The 14,142-nt window shown below is 38.1% G+C and overlaps 2 protein-coding genes across 2 annotated transcripts in view; both read left to right on the top strand.

The window, feature by feature from the left end:
* The window catches only part of LOC149814605 (gamma-glutamylcyclotransferase 2-1-like), a 59,420-nt gene extending 58,109 nt beyond the window's left edge, over positions 1–1,311 (top strand). The window contains exons 4-5 of the mRNA XM_089988247.1: positions 519–607; positions 748–1,311. Coding sequence (XP_089844373.1) covers positions 519–607; positions 748–1,009 — 351 coding nt within the window. The 3' untranslated portion in view covers positions 1,010–1,311. The remainder of the gene's footprint in view (positions 1–518; positions 608–747) is intronic.
* Positions 1,312–9,613: 8,302 nt separating this feature from the next.
* Positions 9,614–11,794, top strand: LOC149814604 (gamma-glutamylcyclotransferase 2-1-like). The gene is made up of 5 exons (XM_089989751.1): positions 9,614–9,806; positions 10,619–10,692; positions 10,913–10,969; positions 11,086–11,174; positions 11,315–11,794. The coding sequence occupies exons 1-5, from the start codon at positions 9,698–9,700 to the stop codon at positions 11,574–11,576; spliced, it is 591 nt and encodes a 196-aa protein (XP_089845877.1). The 5' UTR covers positions 9,614–9,697; the 3' UTR covers positions 11,577–11,794.
* The last annotated feature ends 2,348 nt before the right edge of the window (positions 11,795–14,142 follow it).

Genomic DNA, 14,142 nt, shown 5'->3' with positions numbered 1-14,142 from the left:
CGGGGATGGACTTACGTTTTTTCCCGCCCCTACCCCATCCCCGCCTTGCCATGCCCCGCCCCGTCCCCAATCCTTCTTCAGGGATGGCAATAGACCGAGGGGAAACGGGGATAGAGGACATGAAACGGGGATGAAGGTTAAAATCAAAACCCATGTGGGGATGGAGGCAGGAATGAAGGGCAGGATTTTGAGACGGGGTGGGGGTCCACTGCCATCCCTATTGCTTCTAAGCTAAACACTTCAACCATGTTTACTGCATGATTTAAATATATTTATTTTTAGTTAACGAGGCTATATGAGCCGAGCCGAGCCGAGGTTACTACATGACTTTGAAAAAGCTCTTTATGAGCTAATCTCTTTTCCTAGCCATAGCCATGAGCAGCTCCTATCTGCACCATTAAACATAGAAATATATCATCACCTGCATTAATGATCATTTAATAATTATGATTATCTTCATGAAATTTCATGATCATGAGCTAAGAATCATTCAATTATAATGCTGTTTTTGGATTCAGTACTTGGAGAAGAGAGAATGCGAGTACGATTGCAAGGCTTGTATGGATTTCTACTCCTTAGGAAATGGTGAACAAAGAAAAACACTAACGTGAGTTGCTGTCTCTTATCATTTCATCTTTCTTTCTCTTTTCTCTATGTTGGTCCTCACTTTTGATGCCATTGCTAAGTCAAGTGCCTATAAATTAAATTAACGCTTAAGAATAATCAATTGTGCTATTAATGTCACAGCTTTATATCCTCTCCATGCAAAGAGAAGAACAAGTACTACATAGGGAGTAGCCCGTTGGAGAAAGTGGCATCACAGATAGCTATGGCTTCCGGACCTTGTGGAACCAACTGTGAGTACCTTTTCAAGCTGGAGAAGGCATTGGATGAACTGGGTTACCCGGACTACTCAATCATCGAGCTCGCAAACGAAGTTCGGAAGGTGATGGCTGGTTTCCCTCGAAACTTTGGGGATGTTTTGCCTAGAATAAAAGTCTATGCCTAATTAACTTGTTGCTGTAGTAATTAGTACAATAATCATACCAAGATCAACTTTTCGTTGATGCAAGGTCTGTCTGTACTACAGTGGGAGAAAGTCTATGCCTAATTAACTTGTTGCTGTAGTAATTAGTACAATAAACATACCAAGATCAACTTTTCGTTGATGCAAAGTCTGTCTGTACTTCAGTGGGAAAAAGGCTAGTTTTGTATACTGAAAATGGAGCTGCTTCATGTGAGTGAAAAGCTCCCTTGTTTTGTTTTCCATTTATATTGTAACCTCTTGGAATAAAATGGAATCTTCTTCCCTTAATGAAGCTTTTAATCATGTGGAGGCCATGTATATGGGACATGGAGTGATGATGAAGAAGTTGATGATTAGGATGATATTCCTTATCTGAACCAATTACCATCGAGACCATTTTTTTTAGCGGTTTCAAAAGAGAAAGATTTTGACTACCGAGAATCAAGATAAATCAAGTACTTGACAAATAAAATAACTTATTAGTTTATTGTACATTCCATTGCATAATTAACTAAAAAAAAAGGACACCCCTTGGTAAAATCCTTCTAATGAAAGCTTTAAATAGGTAGACACGTTTGCAATGTCTCGTGAAAATTACATTTTTCTCAAGATCTTGTGATTGCAAATCACAGTCACAACACTTCCTCAAGTTTTCACAAACATGAGAAAATTCAAGCTGTGATTGTGATTCTCACTTGAGAACATTTCTTCCTTGAAACATGAGAAAGTTGGTGACAATTAGACAGACCCTGTGACCAAACATTCTCATGCTTCACGTGTGATGGCTCGTCCCTCTTATAATTAAAGCCTACATAACAGTTGGTCAGAAGGTCTATCTTCTGGCCAATTTTCTCAAGGAAGAATTATTCACAAGTGAGCATTACATTCGCAACTTGAATTTTCTCATGTTAGTGAAAACTTGAAAAAAGTATTGTCTGTGAATTTTTTGATAGGCAAGCTGGGGTTAGTCAGACCCCTATCAGATATCTCTTAAGCCCCATGTGGCAGAGGGATTCGAACCTGGGGCCTTCAGGTTGGCACAAGAACCCCCCCTTACCACCTCGGTGGTGCCACTGTGTGATTTGCAATCACAAGATGTTGAGAAAATGTTTTTTTTTAGGGGAAGTAAAATGATTCATTGAAAGAGGAGATGGGTGATGAATGGTCACCCAACCCAAAGAGAGCAGAGAATTACAAGAATGAGTGGACGTTACAGCCAGATGCCTCCCATACCTTTCACTGTCCATTGTAACAAGATCTTGAGAAAATGCTACTTTCACAAGGTGTTGCAAACATGAATAATTGTTGAAAGCTTTCACTTGCTTGACTTAGTGAATGTGTGTATTGTCCTATGACTATTAAATTTTCTCAGCTTCTTGTGATCGCAAGTCACAATTGCAACAATTTCTCAAGTTTAGTGAATCATGAGATAGTGCAAGTTGTGATTGTGATTCTAATTTGAGAATGATTCTCTCTTGAATCCTGTGAAAGTTGATCACAAGACTAACCCGTCATAGTTTTTGGATTCTCAGTTGTGATTGCTCATCCCACCTTCTACGAAAGCCAATATACGTCCGGGGTGAGCTTGGTAGAGTCTAAATCTCTCCTTGTAGAATTGGTGATCTTGGGTCAAAAAAAGTGTACAAAGTCATGCAAAAATAAGTCAAGCCAGGACCTCCATTGCCTATTAAAAACCTGTGCTTCAGATGACAGTCATTTTTGTTTTCTTTCTCTGGTATGCAAGTCAAGCACACGTTTTTGCCTCTCTTATACTTTTCTTTCTTTTACCAATGCATCTGAAGTGTTCCAAATTTACTAATAACAAGCACGATCCGAATAGGCATCAAAATAGCTCCAAGTTTTGATGAACCCACATTTGCCCATTGTTGGGCCACTCATCTGGTAGGGGCAACTTGTGAATGTCGCCAAGCTGAAGAGATGGCATGTGTCCGAAAACCAAATTGTGCATTCCTTGCCACAAGGCCCTGGGTATCTAATAATAATAATATCCCTTGCTATGGAAACTTCAAAGTTTTGCTTCTGTTTGGATTGGGATCTAGATTGGGTAGTAGGAATCAACCGAATGTGCTACACGGAAATCCTCATTTTCTTTTAGAGTTTGGGAATAAGTTTTGTCGTTTGGCTCAAAATTTATAGCCTTCTTAATCAAGTTCATTATCCGAATAACACTCTCTTGACTAAGTTTTTGGAAAATGAGTTTTGGAAAAAAAGTTCACTCTATGAAATATGTTTAGTTTAGTCGTGCAGTAAAAATTTTTGAGAAACACATTGGATTTAAAATTTGGAGAGTTGGCTTAGAGGGCAAGACCTTCAAGAGCTTGTCAATTAAACTTTGTTCAGAGTTGGATTTGGCCCGGCTCAGTTATGTCTTGACTTTGACCAATCCTTTTATCACTCCTTTTTTTATCATTTTGGAAATCATAAAACATTTTTAAAAGTTACTTAATGCATTCTTAAAAGAGTTTTAACACCAAAACGGTTTGGAAGGTTGATCAGCATGTCAAGGGTCATTCTAGGCCATAATTGAGTGCACCACCTAGCCCATCATTCTAGACGGTAGTAGGTACATGCAGGGTTTTAAGAGCCATTAGTGGGTGCAAGATATTAAGAGTCATGTTAAAATGTTGTGGTCAATGGACCTCTAAGGGCTTATTGATCAACCATCGAACCCTGGTCTATATATACTTTAGAAGGTATCTTGTCTCTGTGTGACTTGGCATGGCTTGAATGGTGTAGACTCCCTTTTCTCTCTTTTTTCTCCATTGGGTCCCTTGGGGGACACATTGAGTCCCAAGGAAAGAGATGTTTAACGTCTCTCCCCCATCATGGCTCACGTGAACGCTGCCCGGCATGGTGCTACCCATGGAAAGGTGGCCGGTTGAATGATCGATAGTCTAGCTGAGGGATACGTTAGAGCTAAGAAGATGCCCACTTGGCCAACATCTCACCGTTAGAGCAAAGAAGCCGCCCACTTGGCATGGCTTGAGTGGTGTAGACTCCCTTCTTCTCTCTTGTTTCTCCATTGGGTCCCTTGGGCGACACATTGAGTCCCAAGGAAAGAGACGTTTAATGTCTCTCCCACTTCATGGCTCGCATGAACGTTGCTCAACATGGAGCTACCTGATGGAGCATGATAAGTGCTACATCTTCACATTCAACTGCATGCATTTTTATAGCTTTTTGAAATAATTACCCATGCTTAATACTTAAAATTGCACAACATAGAATTGAGGTCAAAAATATAATTTTGGATTTTGGAGCATAATTTTGGATTTGGATCTCAATAGGGAATTCAATTGGTCCAACCCATGACCCAAGACCTAAATTCATCTGAATTGGATCCAAGGTGTATTATGGACTGGATATGGGATCCATAAAGTCAACATCTTCTAGGATCCTCTTTTTGTTGCATTTGGTTAATGTGGCAAGTTGGACTTGCCAAAAATTGAAATTTCATGCAAAGAAGGAAGGAGAGGGGGGGAAAGATTTTCAAAGTCACCCCTTTCCTCTTCATCTTATTCTCAAGAAAGGAAATAAGGAAGGAGGGGCGTGAATCTCAAAATTAGCCCCTCCCTTTTAGAAGGTTTGAAAAAAAAAGAGAAAAACAAATAAAAGTTAGTATGTCATTCCTCCTTGCTTCCTCTTCCTTCCCCTTTCACGCATGTTTCAGAAGGAGCAAGTGGTGGACCAGATCCACCAAAATAGCCCCTTCTGAATAAAATCCTCTGAGAAAGAAGAGATAGTTATTCTTCCTCTTGCATTTTTTATTTTTTCCGTTGTAGCTGCCCTCCTCTTCTTCTGCTATAGGTCGAGCACCAGCCTCTCTGGTAAGCTTTGTGTTTCTTACCCCGTCTATTCTCTTCTCCAGTCCTCTTCTACGTCTGAGGCAATGTTGATGATGTTGGTTGGCCTACCCCCTCCAACGTTGCAACTCGAAAACCGCCACTAAGGTAGGATCGACATCTTGTATCCCCTGCTCTTTGTCTATAAAATTTGATAGCCTTTTGTAACTTTAAAAATCTTCAAAAAAATAATTTTGGTTAGAGGAGGTTGGCCTTGATATTTTATAATTTTTTAAGAAGAAAAGCATTCCAGATCATATCAAAATCACCCAAATGTGAAATCGGGTTTATGAATCTGCAGCAGGCCTATCTGGTCAGAAACGGCTAGGTTCAGGTAGTTTTTGATCTCCGATCGACCCAAATGCGAAATCAGGTTTTTGGATTTGCGCATATTTCCTTCAATTTTTTGAGATTTTAAGATTTTTTTCTTTTGTATTGAAGCTCTGTGTGTCTAGTACGTACCCTGATTATTTTAGATTTTTTTTGATATTTGGGCATGGAGTTTTAGATGTCACAAACTGATAACCCAAATTTTGTCAGAAATTCGACTGACCGGCACTGTTGACATCATTTTATGCTTATTTTTTGGTCAAATTGAGCCAAGTTTGGAGTTATAGTTTGCTAACGAATACATAAACCTATAGTTAAAATTTCATAGCCACTACTATTCGAAGCAGTCGGTGGTGGAGATTTTAACAGACCAGTTTTTTTGGGTTTATCGCAGGACAACATAGGTTTAATTAGGCTTGGTGTGCAGGATCGAGTATCGGTTGACTCGAGTCCATTTTCGTCAATTTCTTTTATTTTACTCTCGGGTAAGAAGGAGTGTAAAATAAGATCTTTTACCTTATCATCAAAATCAATACTCACAGAACTCAACTGACTCGTGATGGTGTTGAACTCATTGATGTGATCGATCATAGAAGCCCCTTCGACCATCTTCAGATTGAATAACCAGCACATCAAGTACACCTTATTAGAGATGGATGACTTCTCATACATGTTTGACAGAGCCGCCATCAAATCCGCAGTCGTCTTCTCATTTGCAATGTTAAACACAACATTGTGAGACAGTGTGAGACAAATCACACCTAGGGCTTGTCTATCCAACAATAGCCATTCTTCTTCCACCATCGTCTCTGGGTTTTTTCCTGATAGAGGCTGATACAGTTTCTTTTGATATAGCAAATCCTCGATCTGCATCCTCTAGAAACCGAAACCCTTGCCATCGAACTGATCAATCTTTATCTTCCCTTCTTGTGTCGACAAATTTTTTCTTATTTTAGTGAGATCGCAGTACAATAGATATTCACGTACTCACAAACCACTTCAACTCAAGGCCACAGAATGACAAAAATTCATGTTCTACTGTCGAGGAGTGTTTCTCACAAGAAAAGAAAAACTCAAACCTTGCTCTGATACCAGTTGTTAATAAACGCTCAAGCAAGAAAAATCAAGAAACAAAAACAATCAGAAGACAAAGAAGAGGGACACAGAGATTTACGTGAAACAAACTCTCCTAAAATATGAGAGAGAGTAAAAAACCACGGCCGCCTAGAGAAAAACCTTTATTGCTCTTTCTGACTATTACAAGAGAGGAAGAAAAGAAAGTATTTATACAAGGCAAGGGCAACAACCCTAAACCTAAACAAAACGGGTCTGATCCATAAGAAACTGGGTCCCAAACATAAGCCCCAAAAAAATTTCTTTCGGGGAAGCGCTACCCCCTTACGCTCCCCCGCCAGGAGCAGCCCCACTGGACCCGTGTTGGGGGGAGCCTCCGAACTTCCCCTACTACAAGGGCAAAAACTTTGAATCAGGCTCTACAACTCATCAGTAAGTCCATTTGGGCTTGCGCTCATGGCAAGTGCAAGTTAAATGAGTTGTTTCTTTTCTCAAAAAGTATAGTTTTCAATGTTGAAATCAATAAAATTGAGACTCTAAGCAAAACACTGAGCAAAGCTCAAACTAACTCATTTACAAAATAAATGCATTGTTTCAGGGGTACAAGCAATAGGATTTTAAATCTAACACTTATTGCTTCTAAGCCAAACGCTTCAACCTTGTTCCCTGCGTGATGTAAAATATATTTATTTTTAGTTAACGAGGCTATATGAGCCGAACCTAGGTTACTACATGACTTTGAAGAAGCTCTTTATGAGCTGCTCAGCCATGAGCAGCTGCTCTCTTTTCCTAGCCATGAGCAGCCTATCAGCACCATAAACATAAAACAATATGATCACTTGCATTAATGATAGTTTAATAATTATGATTATCTTCTTCATGATTCGTGATCATGAGTTAAGAATCATTCAATTATATTGGTGGGCAACTTTGTAAATGTCACCAAGCTAAAAAGATGTCATGAGTCCCAAAACCAAAATTGGGCATTCCTTGCCACAAGACCCTGGGTATTCAATGATAATAATTATAATTATAATTATAATTATAATTATAATTATAATTATAATTATAATTATAATAATAAAATTTCTTGCTATGAAAACTTCAAAGATTTGCTTTTGTTTGGATTGGGATCCAGATTGGGTGGTAGGAACCAACCGTCTTAATCTGATGGACCATTCCACAGCTACCAAATGTGCTACAGGAAAATCCTCATTTCCTTTCTGAACTTGGGAACAAGATCCAACAACTACACCTTCTCAGACCAAATAGAGGACAAATCTAGAATGGGCTTAGTTTTAAATGGGTCTACATCCAAGAGTACAGTGACCATTTAGATCATAGTTAAAGGAGGTTCACACAATATTTGTGCGAAGTTTGTGAAGTCCGCAAATGTGGGATGTGAACCCGTCGAGCTTGAATTAGAAAATGTGCAGATTGCGGATATTTACAAAAACTATTTGCGAAGGTCATACTATATTTGCAAACATACATTGCGAATTTTCATTCTAAGAAGGTTTGCATGATGTGTGCGTGAATGTCAAGACTGTCCCAAATGTACGACGAAGCTAGAATTTTTCATTTACAGAAGAGAAGGGTTGCTAACCTGAGAAGATGCACACATTTGATATGCAAATCTCCTTTGTCGTGATTCAAGTTAGCTAAGTTCACAAATTTGTTTATGTAAATATCATCAAGTTCATAAAATGTTCATGCAAATCTCTCTTTTGTTAAGAGGTTGAGAGCTGCATGTGATGTACCTATATATTGCGTGAACCTCGGTAGATTGGCTTGTATGAAAGGTAACCTTGGTTGATTAGCTTGTATGGAAGGTAAAATTATCTTAAGAAGATAGGAATCAAACATTTTGGATATGAAGAGGATTTCAGCAAATTATGGGGCATTTCCAAAATTGTACCATTTTAAAAGATCAGTACTATCATGTTTTGAATGAAATTTTTCCTAATTTAAAACTACCAGTACAGGACCCATCATGACAGCCCCGGTTCTGTTCAGTACTGAAAACAACTGTGGGTAGGGTGTCAATGGGTTGCGTTTGACTTGGACATCACCCATACCAAACCTTATAAGGGTCACTGTTTGGTGAGAATCTATATATGGAGTCGGCATGGTCTGTGAAATTTCATACCAGACCCACGCATGACACGAATTCCTGTTAACATCCACAAATTTTCAATGTAAAAAAGATAAAATTATTATTTTATCAAGTATGGTTCAGGCCTGTTTCATGCAATCCGTGGGTATGGTTTCTCTTATGGTGGGTCCGACTAGACCCAGGTCTGGACCCAGTATCAGCACCTCAAATCAGATTTTGTTTCAGTTTTACTGGATCCAAACCGGATCAGACCTGTTGAACCCTTAGCTGTGGGTCCCACAATACAGGACAGGTGTCACTTCTGAACTAGGGCGTTATATAAAACGTTTTACCTGATATTTTCTCATAAGCTGGGTGCATTTTTTATTTTTGTGCTCCATTACCATCTTCATCTTTCTGCCAAAAAAAAAGAAAAAAAAAAAAAGTCTCTCCCGCGTGAACAAGGAGCGTATCGAAGTCTGCGATTGACAACAATAACTTGGTTATCCATATCCACTTGATTTTACTCAGCCGTGTCTAGAGGTTCATTTGAGTTATTTGACTTGACATGGGCTACAAGTCATCAGAATTTATGGACCCTCCAACTCTTGGAAACAAGTTTTTTTAATTTAAAATATACAGTGCAAACATGTATTGGAAACAAGTTATTTATTTATTTATTTATTTATTTTCCACAGTGAAATCATGTCCGTCCATCTTGACATGGACGGCAGATTAGAGTGCTGCTGTCCTCAGCATTTAATACAAGTTTTTGGACAAACAGCATGTTCCTCTATTATTTTAATAATGACGTTACAAAAACATTGGAACCGTTTTATTTCATGATTAGACATATAGACTTTTATTGGCAATTAAATACTTTTTTTAATGAAAGGATATTTTTATTATTATTATTATTATCTTCATATAAATACGTTAAAGCTGAGCCCTTTTTTTTCTCTTTTTCTGCATAATTCCATTCTCATATAACTCCAATTTACATCTTTTCATACGAGAAGACTAGACTTATACGTTATAAAATAGGTCATGGCAATATGATTGAATGTGGACGCGGTTTGTTTTGCATAAGAGAAGACTAGACTTCTTCGATATGGACAGTATTCAAAATACGAATGGGTCCAGGTCAACTGGCCCACTTAAAAATGTAAATAAAAGAATTCTTGGTGACAACAGATTGATGAAGATGGGCACTATAAATAGGAGAGGAGGCTCCGGATTCCCATATCTCACTTGTGCCCTTGCATTTTCATTCCACCTCCTCTCTTTAGGAAAAGAAAAGAAAAGAAAATGGTGGTGTGGATTTTTGGGTATGGGTCTCTTATTTGGAACCCTGGGTTCCCTTACAAGGAGCGGGTGGTTGGGTATATCAGAGACTACCAACGTGTTTTTGATCTGGGTGAGCTTGTTATACTTTGCATATATATTGTTTTTATTAAGGGTATCAATGTCGATTATATCAAATTTTATGTGACATCCGACAATATCTGACTCTGTTTGGTTTGATTTGGTAAGCCAAAACCATATCCAATTATAATGATATGGGTATGGATTTGATCATTTGCTTCCAAATTCGACAGATATCTGGATTTGATGGATGTCCAAATCCGATTATATGTAAAAAAATTGGATGGTATGATTTTCACCATCTGTTCCAATTTCGAGCTTGTTTTATCCAACATCCTATTAGTTGGATCTGGTATTGGCTACATCTCAACTCGAATCCGAGCTTTTTACATTCCTAACTAGGGACATTCGTAGAGACATGAACAGTTCTAGCTACTATTGTGAACCCAAGTAGGTTTTTTAGATTCACAGTTATTGTGCCGTTGTATCTCACTGAAAGCTAGAAAGTAGGAGAGTTTTGAATTTCCTAACACTAGTAGGAATGTTTAAATCCTAAGTTTTCATTGGACCGAGATTTTTGAGAGAGAAGACAAGGTGAAATGGTGTTTTACCATTTAAATGTAAAACATCAACACAAGGCGTGGATACGTTTTGTGTGGTAGCCAAACTGGCTGTGTCCCCAACACCAGTCAGGTTTCCATATTTTAATGATTAGTTGTGTAGTGCTTTTTTCATACTTCCAAGTTTAAAAGGAATGCGTTTTCCTCTCCAAATTAAGAAAAAATGACAACTTTTTCTTAATTTTTTTTTGTTGCTATCCCATTTGATAATGACATTGACAATTTGCTTTGTTCATTCAAACAGCATGTTTCCATAGAGGAACAAAAGAATTACCGGCAAGAATGTGCAATCTGCAACACAGGCCTGGAGCTATTTGTGTAATTACCATGAATGCCTTTGCTAGTTTTGTTTACCAAAACTCTCCCTAATATATATATATATATATATATATATATATATATATATATATATATATATATATATATATATATATATATATATATATATATATATATATATATATATATATATATATATATATATATATATATATATACAGTCTTCATCTAATTTTTTACATGTTAAATTTTTTCATAGTGGGGAGTTGCTTATAGCATAGAAGAAGATACTGAAGAGGAAAAACGAATCATAGAGGTACTCTCTCTCTCTCTCTCTGACATTATCGTTATCACCACCTGCACTTTATCTTCATCAAGATTCGTGATCATGAGTTAATAATCATTCAATTATAATGCTGTTTTTGGATTCAGTACTTGGAGAAGAGAGAATGCGAGTACGATTGCAAGGCTTGTATGGATTTCTACTCCTTAGGAAATAGTGAACAAAGAAAAACACTAACGTGAGTTGCTGTCTCTTATCATTTCATCTTTCTTTCTCTTTTCTTTATGTTGGTCCTCACTTTTGATGCCATTGCTAAGTCAAGTGCCAATAAATTAAATTAACGCTTAAGAATAATCAATTGTGCTATTAATGTTACAGCTTTATATCCTCTCCATGCAAAGAGAAGAACAAGTACTACATAGGGAGTAGCCCGTTGGAGAAAGTGGCATCACAGATAGCTATGGCTTCCGGACCTTGTGGAACCAACTGTGAGTACCTTTTCAAGCTGGAGAAGGCATTGGACGAACTGGGTTACCCGGACTACTCAATCATCGAGCTCGCAAACGAAGTTCGGAAGGTGATGGCTGGTTTCCCTCGAAACTTTGGGGATGTTTTGCCAAGAATAAAAGTCTATGCCTAATTAACTTGTTGCTGTAGTAATTAGTACAATAAACATACCAAGATCAACTTTTCGTTGATGCAAGGTCTGTCTGTACTTCAGTGGGAGAAAGGCTAGTTTTGTATACTGAAAATGGAGCTGCTTCTTGTGAGTGAAAAGCTCCCTTGTTTCTTTTCCATTTATATTGTAACCTCTTGGAATAAAATGGAATCTACTTCCCTTAATGAAGCTTTTAATCATGTGGAGGCCATGTATATGGGACAAGGAGTGATGATGAAAGAAGTTTATGATTAGGATGCTATTCCTTATCTGAACCAATTACCATCGAGACCATTTTTTTTAGCGGTTTTAAAAGAGAAAGATTTTGACTACCGAGAATCAAGACAAATTAAATACTTGACATAAAATTTATTTCACATTCCTTTTAATAGGCCATCCTCCAATAAGTAGAACTGAAAGAAAAAAGGCCACCCCTTGGTGAAATCCATCTAATGAAAGCTTTAAACAGGTATACACGTTTGCAATGCCTTGTGAAAATTACAATTTTCTCAAATCTTGTTATTGCAAATCACAGTCACAACACTTTCTCAACTTTTCACAAACATGAGAAAATTCAAGCTGTGATTGTGATTCTCCTCTTGAGAATGTTTCTTCCTTGAAACATGAGAAAGTTGGTGACAATTAGACAGACCCTGTGACCAAACATTCTCATGCTTCACGTGTGATGGCTCGTCCCTCTTATAATTAAAGCCTACATAACAGTTGGTCAGAAGGTCTATCTTCTGGCCAATTTTCTCAAGGAAGAATTATTCACAAGTGAGCATTACATTCGCAACTTGAATTTTCTCATGTTAGTGAAAACTTGAAAAAAGTATTGTCTGTGAATTTTTTGATAGGCAAGCTGGGGTTAGTCAGACCCCTATCAGATATCTCTTAAGCCCCATGTGTCTCAGGGATTCGAACCCGGGCCTTCAGCTTGGCACAAGACCCCCTTACCACATGGGTGGTGCAACTTTGTGATTTGCAATCACAAGATCTTGAGAATTTGTTTTTTTTTTTAGAGGAAGTAAAATGATTCATTGAAAGAGGAGCTGGGTGATGAATGATCACCCAACCGGAAGAGAACAGATAATTACAAGAGTGAGTGGACATTACTGCCAGATGCCTCCCATACCTTTCACAGTCCATTGTAACAAGATCTTGAGAAAATGCTACTTTCACAAGGTGTTGCAAACTAAAATAATTGTTGAAATCTTTCACTCGCTTGACTTAGGGAATGTGTGTATTGCCCTATGACTATTAGATTTTCTCAGCTTCTTGTGATCGCAAGTCACAATTGCAACAATTTCTCAAGTTTAGTGAATCATGAGATAGTGCAAATTGTGATTGTGATTCTAATTTGAGAATGATTCTCTCTTGAATCCTGTGAAAGTTGATCACAAGACTAACCCGTCATAGTTTTTGGATTCTCAGTTGTGATTGCTCATCCCACCTTCTACGAAAGCCAATGCACGTCCGGGGTGAGCTTGGCAGAGTCTAAATCTCTACTTGTAGAATTGGTGATCTTGGGTCAAATAAAGTGTACAAAGTCATGCAAAAATAAGTCAAGCCAGGACCTCCATTGCCTATTGAAAACGTGTGCTTCAGATAACAGTCAATTTTTTTCTTTCTTTCTCTGGGGTATGCAAGTGAAGCACACGTTTTTGCCTCTGTTAGACTTTTCTTTCTTTTACTTAAGTTGTACAATGCATCTAATTAACCAAGTGTTCAAAATTTACGAATAACAAGCACGATCCAACTAGGCATCAAAATAGCTCCAAGTTTTGATGAACCCACATTTGCCCATTGCTGGGTCACTCATCTGGTAGGGGGCAACCAGTGAATGTCGCCAAGCTGAAGAGATGGTATGAGTCCGAAAACCAAATTGTGCATTCCTTGCCACAATACACTAGGTATCTAATAATAATATAATAATAATATACCTTGCTATGGAAAACTTCAATGTTTTGTTTTTGTTTGGATTGGGATCTAGATTAGGTATTAGGAATCAACCACCCTTCATCTGATGGACCAATCTACAGATACCGAATGTGCTACATGGAAATCCTCATTTTCTTTTAAAGCTTGGGAATAACTTGTCATTTGGATCAAAATTTATAGCCTTTTAATCTAGCTCTTTATCCAAATAACACTCTCTTGGACTAAGTGTTGGGGATAAAGCGGAAACAAATTGACGGATCTAGTCTTTCCCACAAGTGTGAATCGATGAAACCAATGCGACTGAGGTACGTCCACGGCGACCGATAGGTCAGTACCTTCCACTATCTTCTTCAAATATTACAAGGTAGCCAAAAGCATAAGCCTTACAAATACACGAGGTGTGATAAATGAATAAGAGGATATACCTCACTGAAGAACGAGGAACGAATGATCTGAAGAACCAGCTTGACGAAGCTGTTTTGAAAGAAGTGTAGCAACACTTCTTACCCTTGCTCTCCTCACACCCTTTCGGTGCCGTAAAAGTGTTCCTCACACAAACTCTCTCTAATGTTTTGCGTGTACCAGACGACGCTTTGTTTTCCCGCCT

The sequence above is a fragment of the Nuphar pumila genome, chromosome 15, assembly GCF_984573655.1.
Source record: "Nuphar pumila chromosome 15, dmNupPumi1.hap1.1, whole genome shotgun sequence".
NCBI classification, from domain to species: Eukaryota; Viridiplantae; Streptophyta; class Magnoliopsida; order Nymphaeales; family Nymphaeaceae; genus Nuphar; species Nuphar pumila.
The sequence above is the reverse complement of the archived record's forward strand: the minus strand, read 5'-3'. Positions and strand labels throughout refer to the sequence as shown.